The following is a 13,190-nucleotide window of genomic DNA, read 5'->3' as shown; positions in this document are numbered from 1 at the left end:
TTAAATTGTAAATGCTGAAGGGTAGTTTTTTTAGAATTAAGACTAAATTGTCACGTTTATAAATGTTATGGGTAAATCAAATAGTTAAATGATCATTTCTTAACTTTTCATTAAAGTATTTTTTTATCTTACATATACATTTTATGGTCCATGTTATAAAATTCATGGTTATCTCTCTCAAGAATGTTGTCTCTAAGGTTCGAATTTGCATCTCATATTCGAAATGTAATATGTCTTACCATTAAATCCAACACTTGTTAGCATAATTAAAATATGATTAACACATTGTTAACTTTAATAAAAATATTAAAGTTAAAATATGTAAAGGTCCTATGCTCTTCACAATTTTGAGATTTAATCTATATGCTTTTATTTTAAGAATTTAATTTTATACTTTTCAATTTTAAAATTTAAATCTAATTGTTAACATTGTTAAATATTTTTGTTAAATTTGTTAGTGAAATAATTTGAAATAAAAAATACTCACTTGATAGCAATGTAACTGAAAAATGATGTTAATTTAATAAAATAATTTTAAAATGTTAATAGTTGGACTAAATTTGAAAGATTAAATTCTTAAAAATAAAATTATAAAAATAAATTTAAAATTTACGAAAAGTATAAAACATTTTAACCAATTTTTTAGGTTAATAAAATTCCATGAATCGAATCCATAATTATATATCCATTTTATTTAGGCGTAATAAAATTTCAAATGGTTGCATTCAAAATTCTGAAAATAAACCATGGGCTAGGGTTTAGGCTGGTTTTGGAACTTAGGGGCGCCCTTTTTAGCTGATTTAGAAAAGCCCTTTGCCTGCCAAAATCAACCCCCACATGCCTATAGCCGAAGCCGCCAACTTTCTCAATATATAGATATAATCACTATTATTAGGTTTTAAGACTCAGAAGTCAGAACTTGGATCCTCCTCATTTTCTCCGCTGCCCGAATTCCCTCAGTAAGCCCTCTTTCTCTTTTTTAATATTCGCGACTACATCTCTCATCTTTTTGTTTGCGATCTATTTACCCCCAATACTTTTGAGGTATTGTTTCTGATGTCTCTGTCTTCTTCTTCTTTTGTCTTTTTAAAGTTTGGGTATATTGGTTGAATTGCGATCTATTTTTCTGGAAAGATGTAAAATAGATGTATGGCATTGTCTTTCCTTTTATAGGCTCCAATGAAAGTTTTCTATTTTTCATTTTGGAAAAAAGTTTTAAACTTTAAACTCAAAGAGAGTAAAAGGGGCTCTTCCGACATGATATTGGTAGAAACCTGAGGAAAGTTCAAGAAACAATTTTTGTAGGTTAAGTCATTAGTGCAACTTGGTGACTTTCCTAGTTTGTTTTGTCTTTCATGTTAATTATTGTTTTTCTGCCTTTTGATGATTCTTAAAATGCGGCCCTTGATATTGACTTCTTAAATTGAAATGGAGAGAGAAGAAAATTTTGGGGTTATAAGTAGACTAAGCATTTAACAACGGCCTACTTTGGTTTGCTTTCAGTGCATTTCAGTTTCTTTAATCTTTGTTGTAAAGACTCTTGGCTTTTGATTGTTCTTCTAGAGCAAATCGACTGTGCATCGAAATAATAGGTTGAAAGGGAGACCAAAACCTTCATTGATAAAGGAGATAAATAATTATACGAATAGTGATGGAATAGAATGATTGAATGAGTATGATTCGTGTACCCAAATGTAAATATTTCTCCATCCTGGTTCTTGTAGCTCACCCGATGTTGGTTTGGTTTTGGTCTTATTGTGAAGGTGCAGCATAAAACATTCATGTCAGATAAATTCATTTCTAAGAATATTTTGTCAATTTGTTCGAAGTATGGAGCCTCGAGTGAAGAGCAGGGAGCCCTTAGCTAGTCTCTTCTCATAGCGCTCCAGACATTAATTGTCTTGTTAATACAGAAATGGATGATATGATTCCTTTTTCATTTATAGCATTAACAAGGTACAAGTTTGATCGTGTCCTTAAGAATTTTCTGGCATTTAAAAGTCTCTAAAGAACAGTGTCTAAACAAAAACAAAAACAAATTTTCATTATTGCTATTAAGCAATTATATTTAATGTCGTTGTCTCGAAATTGACAGTATAAACATTAGCTGACTGGTCTAGTTCACCCTTTTTTAGTTAATGTCATTTGTTTAGCTTTTTTCTGGTTTTGTTTCCATCTTTTCGTCTTTGTCATTTGGTGGCAGGGTCATCCTGGTTGACTCTTGTATGACTGTAATTGTCTGAATATAGATATAATCATCTGTAAGGTTAAAGAATCTGAAATATTACTTGGATTCAGGAGTGAAGATGACTACTTTGAGCCTTACTTCCCCTTGCATTGTTAAAGTTGCAATTCCCGAACGATTTTCAAGTGCTATTGTCAAAGCCCCAACATCTCTTGGATCTGTTAAAAGCATCTCCAAGTCTTTTGGCTTGAAATGTTCCTCCAATTTCAGAACCTCAATGGCAACTTACAAGATTAAGCTTGTAGGAACAAAAGGTGAGGTGAACGAGTTTGAGGCCCCCGATGATAAGTACATTCTAGATGCAGCTGAGGAAGCAGGGGTTGAGCTACCATATTCTTGCAGAGCTGGAGCTTGCTGCACATGTGCCGGGAAGATGATTTCAGGTTCTGTGGATCAATCTGATGGTTCTTTCCTTGACGATAAACAAATGGAGGAAGGTTATCTGCTGACTTGTGTTGCGTACCCAACTTCAGACTGTGAAATTCACACCCACAAGGAAACCGATCTTTTCTAAGTAGTTTGTGGTCTGAAATGATTACGGTCTCAGTTGTTGTCTATGGACTCATCTAAACTTGCTACCAATGAGGATATAAAGCTTTTTAATTTGTGCTGAATGTCTGGATTGCCATGGTTGAAGACGACTTGACGACCTCTGGACCTGCCAATATTATCTCTATTAACAGGTTACAGGACCCAAAATGAAATAAAAACAAAATTCAATTCGGTCAATCAAATTGAGTACATTCAAATAAAATATTTCTCGGCCAAGCTGAATTTGTTAGAGGCAACCTTTGCAGAAATCCTGAACCAGTGGTTTATAGAATGGGGGAAATATACAGGGATAAAGCAGAGAGGAAGTTTAGTCGGCCTATTTGAGGCTGGTGATGCTGAAGAGAAAAGAAAAGGACTTGGGCTTGTTGCTAAAAGGCCCTTAGTTCCTAACCGTTGAAAAATGAAAAGCAAATTTCCATATTGGGCTTATACGAAAGGCGAGTAAAATAAGCAAAACTTGTATAGACATTTACGATTGGATTGGAACGTCTCCATTCTATTTTTCTAGTCTGTTTTCAACATCGAATCTTTTGTTTTGAGATTACTGTTTCTTTTGTATTAAAAGAAAAAAATAATCAAAAGCAGAAAACCTCAAATTATTATAAGCTAACAAAAAGAAAAAGAGTATGAGACAAAGTTGAGGATGTGGACCAAAGTTTTTGCTCAACTTTTATATAAGAAGGAAGAAGATGTAGAAGGAGTGATAAAATCACCTTTTCGTTTATCTCAATCTCACTAAATATGATACAAAAAGGTCCTAAAAAGTTATCTTTCTCCTTCTAGGCTTTTTGGGCTATCACCACCGCTTGTATATTTTCGAAATTCAACTTTAATTGTAAGGGTTTTTTTTTAAGAAATAAACAACGATATAATAACTAAATTCAACATATTTTAAATGAATATATATAGAATGTATATGCGGGTACTCCTTGAAAGTCAGTAAGGACCTTCGCATAGAAGCTCGAGCTATTCTTGAAGTTTTACGTATTATAACCTAGCTAAATTACGTTTAATCAATGTTTACTTTAAGAGGAGTTGGAAGACAAGAATCCGTTACATTCCTAGATCTCAAAATATGGCTGTTGATCGAATGGCAAAATGTACTTATGATAATCAGTTTGGGTTGAAGCTTTTTGAGGATCCCCTAATTTCAATTCAAGAGATTTTACAATCTGATGGTGATTTTCTAGTAGAGTTATGTGATTTCATTGTTTTCGTTTAATGCTATTTGTTTCTACAAAATATAGAGAGAGAATGTACAGATAATTAAATTATTAATGTGTTATTTTTTTTATATAAATATATAACATCTTAAGGCTGATCATTATGACACTTGAAAATAACACCTATTGGCTATTGATAGTTGACATTTGGATACTTAATTTAACTCTTGCCCTTTTCTAAACAAAATGGATTGAAAAATTACATACAAAGCAACATAAAAGAAAGCGAAGGAAAGTGGATGATGGGCTTAGAATCAAATGAGTGCTCAATGAAAAGCATAATGAACGGCTTATCACTTTCTCTCACAATGAGTGAGCTAAACACGCTTTTTTCGAGTGTGGGTCATACCATTTTATTTCCACTTTATCTTCTATCAATTTCTCATATAAAAAATTTGGATTTATTTTGATATACTGATTATACATTTTTAATAATAATAATTTATATTTTTAATTTTTAATGAAATGGTATCTTCTAATTTACTATGAATCTGGTACTAAAAAATGTATATCTAGGAAAGAAAAGGAAAAAGTTGGCTATACCTTAGGCTTTTCAACAGCAAAAATATATGCGTCTTTTGCTTAGGTGAAATATGGTGTAGCTACAATACTGTCATTTTAGCATTGTTATATTGATTCATATATAAAATTTATTTCATCCAAAGTCTTGAAAAAGGCTAAACTTTAGGGTTCAGATCACCTAATAATACAAGATTAAAGAACAATGTATAAAATAATTTCAACTTGTTTAAATAATTAAACAAAATAATTCTTGGGTTATATAAAAGGCCACAATATCTTTTTAGAATTTAGCCATATCAGATCTCTTACATCTTTTGCAGCAGAAAAGAGATGGACAGGGATCCTATCCTAAATATTTCAATCCAAAATTAATTCATGGAAAGAGATACATATGACTTTATATCACCTTTTTCACTTTTTATTTTGGATAATATAAAACTATCTTACTGAATTAGATTAGAAATGATTTTAAGGGATAGAAACACTTTTTTCTTGTCTTCTCCATAAAATTTAAAAAAATTTTAGGACAAGTAGTTCGCGTTTTGATTATGCTCTTTAGGAATATACTTTAATATTCACTTGTTTTTAAGTACAGGAAAGAATAATAATTAAACTAATGATTTTGCTTTGAAAACTATATACTTTGCCTTTTTTTAGTTTATTTTTGTTTAAATTAAGTATTACCTAATTCTCAAATAAATATAATAATGTCTCGCTATCAATAAATATTTTAAAGTTATTGTGAAATTAGTAAAATAAAACATTTTTTTGAGAATAAATTAAAATGTTAAAAATAAAGAAGGGCAAAAAAAAACCTTCTAATGTGAAGGGTAATTTTGGAGAAAAACCAAGGAAACAAACTGGACACGTGCAAATGCTTAGGTGTCAGCCGACCAGCTTGAGGATGGCGGTGGTTAACGCGTGCGATCTACTTAAGATTCGCGTCAGCACAGGTAATATTTTATTTTGAAAATGTTTTACAAAAGCAAGGGTAATCTAACAATTTGGTTTTCAAATCCGAGTCCGACCTCGCTAGCCTGCCTTGCCCGTATCACTTTTTAGACCCCTGGGAAATGTCACTTTTCCTTCTTTCTTTCTTTTTTTTCTTTTTGCTGTTTGCCAGCCAATCTCCTCCAATCCAATGAAAGATTCCCTATCTGACACCTGTAAATGATCTGCCACGTGTGTGGGTCTGATTGGATCTGTAATAAATTATTCATTAGCAAAATAAATTGTTCATTAATTATCAAGAACGTGAGACATTAATATTCCCAGTCTTGATTTCTTATAAAGGTCGCACTGTTTTTGTATGATTATGTAGAGAAGAAAAATACATAATAACTAAAACAGGGAGATCGTGATTTGTGTGCTTGTAATATGAATACTCGTACCAGTTAAGTTTTACACGTAAACGCATCATTATATTATTATTTTGATACTTTTGACTTTCGAAAACAAAATATTTAGTAATTTATATTAGCTTCAAAATAATGTAATGAATATGTATTAGAGGTTGCAAAATTCGATGGATTTTAAATTGATTTGTTCTAGTAATTTTTTTGTTTGTTTTGAAAAGTGGATGTACACGAGGTTGGTGAACTTTTTTTATAGTAGATATGACTCCATTATGTCAAAATTTTATTTTATTTTTGTATATATAAATTATTAAAAGATAATAATATAATAATATAATATAAAAATTATATATTTTATATTTAAATATTAACTTAAATTTAAAAATTAAAAATATTAAAGATAATTAGCATATATATGAGTATACTTAAGAATGATGTACTATAATATTGTTATTATTTTAACAACCAAGAATGCATAGATATGAGTATACCAAAATGTAATTTTTTTTCTATTTAAAAAGAAGAGAGTGCAACGTTTTTTAAAATTAAACCGGGCGATTAAGAAAGGATAAAATGATAAAAAACAACCGTCGGTTCAATTGATTTTTTAGTTTGGTTTAACTAGTTAGTATTGATTTGCAATTTAACCCATCCAACACTATTTTTTTGAACTACTTCCTCGATCGGTTCTTGATCCTATTAGTTGATTTGATTCAATTCTAAAAATAATAAAGGAGGGGTTATGTGTAGAAATATGCTTTGTGTAAAAATATTAATATAAAAATATCGAATGAACTTTAATTCAATTGATATTGTTATTGTAATAATTAATATAATGTAAGTTTAAATGCATTTAAATACATTTCATCTTTTATTACGACAGTCTGAATAGTAATAAGACATAACAAAAAGTTGATATAAAAATATTTAAATAAAATAAATACAGACCTCTCTAGTTATTATACCTAAGAGAATTGAAGCCCTATACAGACCAGAACAGCTAGCTAATGCCATTTTCTAATTTTTTTAAAAATATAAGAAGAGGGATAAATATGTAAAATCAAGTAGATATGTCGGTAATGCGTGTATGGGAATTGGAATCTACTACCCACTAAAACCCTTAAAATTTTTTTATTATTAAAAAAATAGTTGCCCTTTTTTTTATCCAAACTCCAAAGGCGCCTCATCTCCCAAAACAAAAGTCACGTGCCATTTATTTACATAATTTCTCTTCACTCAATTGTTTGCGGACATTAAAAACATTTGCTTTTATAATGTTTATATCCGCTTTACGTTGCTTCACTTTTTTCTTGTAATATGTTTTCAGAGGTTATTGTAAATATTTATATTAATATAAATTTCATGATATTAAAACCCTTAACTGTGTACAAATTTTATCAATAATTATCTCTTTTTTTCATAGACCCTTTTTATTACATTATCAATACAATACTAATATATTTAAATATAGATTATTATTCAATACATTAAGATTAAAAATAATATAACTTTATAAATAAAATTAAAAATTATCATATTTTTATTAAATATCAATTATAGAGAGATGGTGGTTTCTAACCCAATATTGAAATTAAAACTTTCAGTGTCAACTGTCAATGCATTAAATCATTGTCCTTTAAATATAAATACTGAAATCTGCCAACTATCTATTACCCTAAAAAATCTGCAAGTGTTAAAATTTATTATATTTAAACTGTTAATTGAATTAATGGAGTGGAATATTAACTCTGTTAAAAATAAAAATATAAAAAATATAATTTTTTTTTAAGAATAAAAGAGTGCAAATGTAGCAAAAATTAATCAGGAGATAAGGGATCTCGAACTGCTGCAACTCAGGGCTCCCATTTTTTTGGACATTTTTATCATGCAATCAGCAACTAAATTAATCTACCTAGAATATAACTAAAAAATAAAAATAAAAAAAATCTATTGGAGTTAGGTGAAATGGTAAATATTTTTTCTACCTTAATTAATGGTGGAACTGGAAAGTTCGATAATTGATTTGGGTATAAAACAATTTTAAAATTCATTACCAATATCTATCCCTTAATGGACTTACAAAATGTAAATAATTAATTACTGAACTCCCTCTAATAAATACATTGAGAAGTTGAAAAAATTAAATAAATAACTACACCTTCCTTTTGAAAAAGTATTCCACTTTAAAACTAACAACAATTTTCTTTTTCTTTTATATGATAGGGTGAAATATTAAAACAGAATTGTTACTCACGTGTATAAAAAAATCTAGTATTATAAATTAATAAATAATAAATAAAATATTTTAAAAGTTATAAAAGATAAAACGGATTAAGTAAAAATATCATTTATTAAAATTTCCGTTCGCTTTAAAAAATTAAACAGATTTTTTATTTTGAGTATAATTATTTGTAATTATATATTTCACATATTTTAGTAATAATTACAATTAGTGAAATTTATTGAATTTAATTTAATTGGAAAATCTCAATGACACTCTCAAATATATAGGGAAGAGTAAAATTAAAATAATTAAATAAATAATGATAAATAGTTACACTCAAATTTAATTATATTATGCATTTCCAAAAACATTTGTACATGATTTAAATATAAAAATATTTTTATACAACAGTAGTATTTTAATTTTAGGATATATTTTAATACTTGATTTTCTAAAATATAAGTATATGTTATAATATTATTAAAATAATCTAAAATTTTTATGAACTATAATAAATTTTCATTTTGACAGCTAAATCTTTAATTAAATTACATAATATCTATTATTAATTATTTATAATTGTTTAGTGACCATCAAATATAAAATGCTAGAGCAATTAAATTTTATTATTATTAATCGTATTGTCAAAATTTTAAACTAACTATTACATACAATTTAAAATTTTATTACTCAATTTTTTCGCTTCTGATGTTTTTTTATAATAATTAATATTTTAAAATTTAAAATGATATAATTATATAATTATACTATTAAATACGAGGTAAAAAATTATCATATAAGTATTTTCTTTCAACTAATACGACTAAAAAGATATATATTTTCATATGTAAAATTATTATTCGTAATTATATTTCCATCATTGCGTTAACGTAAATCAAGAGGGAACATGAAATAAAACTGACACGTGGCTTGTTTTGAGAGATGGGGACCGGTAGGGATATGGAATGGGGAGCAGCAGTTTTGGATTTCACGTTTTCTTATTTGGAAAACAGAGTACGTTGGTGATTCTGCATTTATAAACAGAAACAGAGGGAGAGCGAGAGACAGCGTTTTAATGGCGGATGATACGTCGTCACTGAAAGTGTTGGCTAAGGTCTTGGTTTAAGCCAAGATTTGATTAGTTATGGCTGCCTCTTCTTCTCTTCTCTTTACACTGCTTTTGGTTCTTCTCACTTTCTCAGGTCTCTATTATTCTTCAAATTTCAACTTCCAATTGTTGTCCGATTTCATTTTTCTCTTGTTTAAAAAAAATGGTGGAGAGCTTTTGTTAATGTTTCAGAGTTTTTTTTTTTGGTTTAGCTTTTAAGTTTATGGCCATTATCTTTTTCGTTTACAGAGGAATGAAAACCAAGTTTCTGTTTTCAGTTTCATAATCATGACATCTCAATATCTTAAATTTTATTTTTTTTCAATTTTCATGCAAAATAAATCATGCATGATTGTTTCTTCAATTATTGTTTGAGCTTAGTGCAATTCATTTGCATATAAGATGTGATCATTTACAGGTAATAAATGTTTCCATTCCAATAAACTATGCTCTAATGCATGAGTTAGATGGGATTTTCTTTTTAATCTGAAAATTTTATTTCAGCCGTCTTCACTTATTTTTAAATGAATTATCATATTCTTTAACTTGATACTAATTTCTTACTTTTTTTAATTACTCATTTCTTACCCGTTTCTTCTATTTCTTTCTGGGTATTCTTTTTTCTTTTTCAAAATTTGAAGTTTCCTTTTTCTTTATAGTACCTTTTGATTCACTTTTATTTCTCTGGTTTCCAGATTCATCAGTACAAACCCTTGGTCTTGAAGTTGGAATCAACTATGGCCAAATTGCAAACAATCTTCCATCTCCAGCCCGTGTCTCATACCTCCTCAGATCCCTCAATATTAGCAGAGTTAAACTCTATGATGCAGATCCAAATGTTCTTCTTGCTTTCGCCAACACAAATGTTGAATTCATTATTGGATTAGGGAATGAGTACCTTCAAAACATGACTGATCCTATAAAAGCCCAAAACTGGATTCAACAGCGAGTTCAACCCTACCTTACTCGCACCAAGATCACTTGCATCACTGTGGGGAATGAGGTCTACAAAACCTATGATCATCAGCTATGGTCTAATCTCCTTCCAGCAATGCAAACAGTTTATAATACCCTTGTTAATCTTGGCCTTGATAAACAAGTAACCGTTACTACCGCGCATTCGCTCGATATCTTAAGCTTGTCGTTCCCTCCTTCGGTCGGGGCTTTTAGACAAGATCTCGGAGAATATCTACATGGTATTTTGAACTTTCATGCTCAGGTCAAGTCGCCATTCTTGATCAATGCGTATCCGTATTTCGCCTACAAGGATAAACCAAATGAGGTGCCATTAAACTATGTGCTTTTCCAACCGAACCAAGGGACAATGGATCCAAGTACCAATCTGAAATATGATAATATGCTGTTTGCTCAAATTGATGCTGTTTATTCAGCTATCAAAGCAATGGGGCATACGGATATTGAAGTCCGGATTTCCGAAACAGGTTGGCCTTCCAGAGGGGATGAAAATGAAGTAGGAGCTACACCAGAGAATGCTGGGTTGTACAACGGTAATTTATTAAGAAGGATAGAAGAGAAACAAGGCACACCGGCGAAACCCAATGTCCCAATTGACATATATGTTTTTGCTCTTTTCAATGAGAATCAAAAGCCTGGTCCAACATCAGAAAGGAACTATGGTCTCTTCTATCCTGATGGTACCCCAGTTTACAACATTGGAGTTCAGGGTTATCTTCCTGAGTTGATATATTCATCAGCTACCACAAATAATGTAAGGAAAGCATTTCTTGGTTTGACAATAACTAGAGCATGTTATTTAAATGATGACATCTCCATTAAATCTCTTTTAGCTTTGATCTTTCTTTTCTTTTTTTGCAGGGATTCTCTATCTGCAGTCTTCTGGTCTTGGCTATAGCATACTTAATCTCCTCTTGAAAAGATTTGAATTTGGCTAGTTAATAGGGTATCCCTAAGGGAAAACAGTATTGCTGGTGGTAATTCAAATTACAGAGAAGATGAAACTTTCAGGTGAGATATTCAATGCCTTTTTTAACTATTACAGCACACGTTAATTAATAATTATCAATGTTATTCATCCCTATTTCTTTAAGTAGCAAAGTGATCCATGTGCACATACATGTGAGGCCATGACTCTATGATCCATTCCATGTGAGAATGGATGGATGGATGGATGGTTGTACGCTGCGCTAGAGTCTAGGCCTTGTATTAGTTGATTTCTGCCAACTCATATCTCTTTCATGAACTTGGACCGCAACAGCCTCCTCATATGATGTGCTGGCAAAGTGTGTGTTTTTCATGCTGTTGACCCTCTTTCTAACCCTTTGAACTCATCACACTTGGGATTTGGAGTAGTTGAAGTTTAAGTATTTAGATTTCAGGGTTAGTTGGGTCCAAAAATTAAAGAATAGAATTTGGAAGCATTTTCTTGTAAGGTTTCAACCCCCATGGTATCCATAAACAAGATCCCTTTAGATAGTGGTGTCAACTCCACATATGCACCAACCGGCTGGTGTGAAAAACTCCAATTCCTAACACACGCACACACATATATATTGTTCATTTATAATATGGTAACGGGTCTCCATCTTTCTTATGTCAAGTTGCAAAGGTTTAAATCATGCATGTGATTCAATATGGTAGCAAACTCTTTCGTTTGCAGCTACAATAAAGTCCAAATTGGCTTCCATCAGGGAGAAAATAAAAGACGAGCCATTAGGATCTGTTTAGTGGCAGCCAGCCATTACTCGCATTATCCCCTTTATTTTTTTCCCCTTCCTTTTTCTCACCTGAAAACATCCAAAACTTAAAATCTGAGGCGGTTGAGCTCTATCTCTAAACACGATTTCTTCATTGTCTGTTTCTCTCTACTTTTTTTCCCAAAAGGAGAAATAATGGCATCAGCTTTTGTTTGTATCAGTGTCTAAATCCATGCCATTTTCAATCAAATTGTGGGTCTTTTCATACAAGGCAAAAATTAGGATTCATTTAAGCTCTCATACGAAACATTCCAAATCACATAATTACTGTACTACATTGTTAGGTTAGATGAAGAAATATAAAATAGATGTTTGAAGATAAATTTGTTTTAACAGTGATCATCAAATAAAATAGACGTAGCGTGGTGGTTTTCAACTTCATGGACCACGTCTTTTTGAATTATGTAAATCTTGCATCAGCGTAGCCAATGGATAAGATGGACAGATGGGCCCATTTTCTTGACCATTCAACCTACCGACCAACCTGGCAACAACATCAAACTTTTGATCCTTGGTTTGGTTGGATAATCTTACCTGAAAATGTTCAAATACAATTGTTTAGCCAACCTGAAAATTTAATGTTACACTCCCTTAATTTTTCTTCTTTTTCTCATGTCAGATATATATATATATATGTTTATATCCGATAGAGGTAGAACAAAACTAGATTTAGCCTTCTGTCAACATTAATCACGCATCCATGTTGTCAATGTTTAGAATTTGCAATCGAAAGATGGACATAAATTATGCTTTTGTTCTGCAGAGATCATGTAAAAATTATGATACTGAAACAACATCAATCTACATCCTAAAGACAAAAGATCCATGATGAGACAATAACTGAATTAATGTAAACAACAAAAAACTTTTGATTTGATGTTTGTTTTTTTTCTTTTCATTATAACATATGATTGATGGTTGGTTGGTTGGTTGATTTGTCAGCAGGGGATGAATAATTTCCAGGAGACTATTGCCAAGACAGTGAAAATCACTAACAGTTGATAGTTGAATTTAAGTCAAATATATATAGATTCTTTAACAAAAATTCTTAATAAAAAAATGGTTTTGATGTTGTTGTCTACACTACAGTGGTTGGAAATGTATTTGTATACCAAAACAGATTGTATTTAGTATTGTTATATAAGCAACATTAAGAACTTACTTGTCTTCACTTAATCTGATACTTTTATTTCACTTTGTACATTAGTAATTAAAATTTCAAATTT

General features: G+C 30.4%; 2 protein-coding genes across 6 annotated transcripts; both read left to right on the top strand.

Annotated features, from left to right (window-relative positions):
* The first annotated feature begins 792 nt into the window (after positions 1-792).
* LOC105770029 (ferredoxin, root R-B2) lies at positions 793-2,859 on the top strand. Its single transcript, XM_012591057.2, has 2 exons — positions 793-959; positions 2,299-2,859. The coding sequence occupies exon 2, from the start codon at positions 2,307-2,309 to the stop codon at positions 2,757-2,759; it is 453 nt and encodes a 150-aa protein (XP_012446511.1). The 5' UTR covers positions 793-959; positions 2,299-2,306; the 3' UTR covers positions 2,760-2,859.
* A 6,273-nt stretch (positions 2,860-9,132) lies between these two features.
* Positions 9,133-13,140, top strand: LOC105770132 (glucan endo-1,3-beta-glucosidase 14). 5 transcript variants are annotated; one of them, XM_052631530.1, is made up of 5 exons: positions 9,133-9,323; positions 9,925-10,958; positions 11,066-11,215; positions 12,728-12,814; positions 12,910-13,140. In XM_052631530.1, the coding sequence occupies exons 1-3, from the start codon at positions 9,266-9,268 to the stop codon at positions 11,120-11,122; spliced, it is 1,149 nt and encodes a 382-aa protein (XP_052487490.1). In that variant the 5' UTR covers positions 9,133-9,265; the 3' UTR covers positions 11,123-11,215; positions 12,728-12,814; positions 12,910-13,140. The 5 variants fall into 5 exon arrangements, with proteins under 5 accessions (XP_052487490.1, XP_052487489.1, XP_012446648.1 ...); XM_052631529.1 differs by having other exon boundaries at positions 12,907-13,140; XM_012591194.2 differs by lacking the exon at positions 12,728-12,814.
* The last annotated feature ends 50 nt before the right edge of the window (positions 13,141-13,190 follow it).

This window comes from Gossypium raimondii, chromosome 5, assembly GCF_025698545.1.
Source record: "Gossypium raimondii isolate GPD5lz chromosome 5, ASM2569854v1, whole genome shotgun sequence".
Classification (NCBI taxonomy): Eukaryota; Viridiplantae; Streptophyta; class Magnoliopsida; order Malvales; family Malvaceae; genus Gossypium; species Gossypium raimondii.
The sequence above is the reverse complement of the archived record's forward strand: the minus strand, read 5'-3'. Positions and strand labels throughout refer to the sequence as shown.

Excerpts from the sequence above, each read along its gene's own strand:
- LOC105770029 (XM_012591057.2), top strand. The coding sequence starts at position 2,307 with ATGACTACTTTGAGCCTTACTTCCCCTTGCATTGTTAAAGTTGCAATT.
- LOC105770132 (XM_012591194.2), top strand. The coding sequence starts at position 9,266 with ATGGCTGCCTCTTCTTCTCTTCTCTTTACACTGCTTTTGGTTCTTCTC. Across the intron at positions 9,324-9,924 it reads GGTTCTTCTCACTTTCTCAG|ATTCATCAGTACAAACCCTT; the intron begins GTCTCTATTATT and ends TCTGGTTTCCAG. Across the intron at positions 10,959-11,065 it reads CATCAGCTACCACAAATAAT|GGATTCTCTATCTGCAGTCT; the intron begins GTAAGGAAAGCA and ends CTTTTTTTGCAG.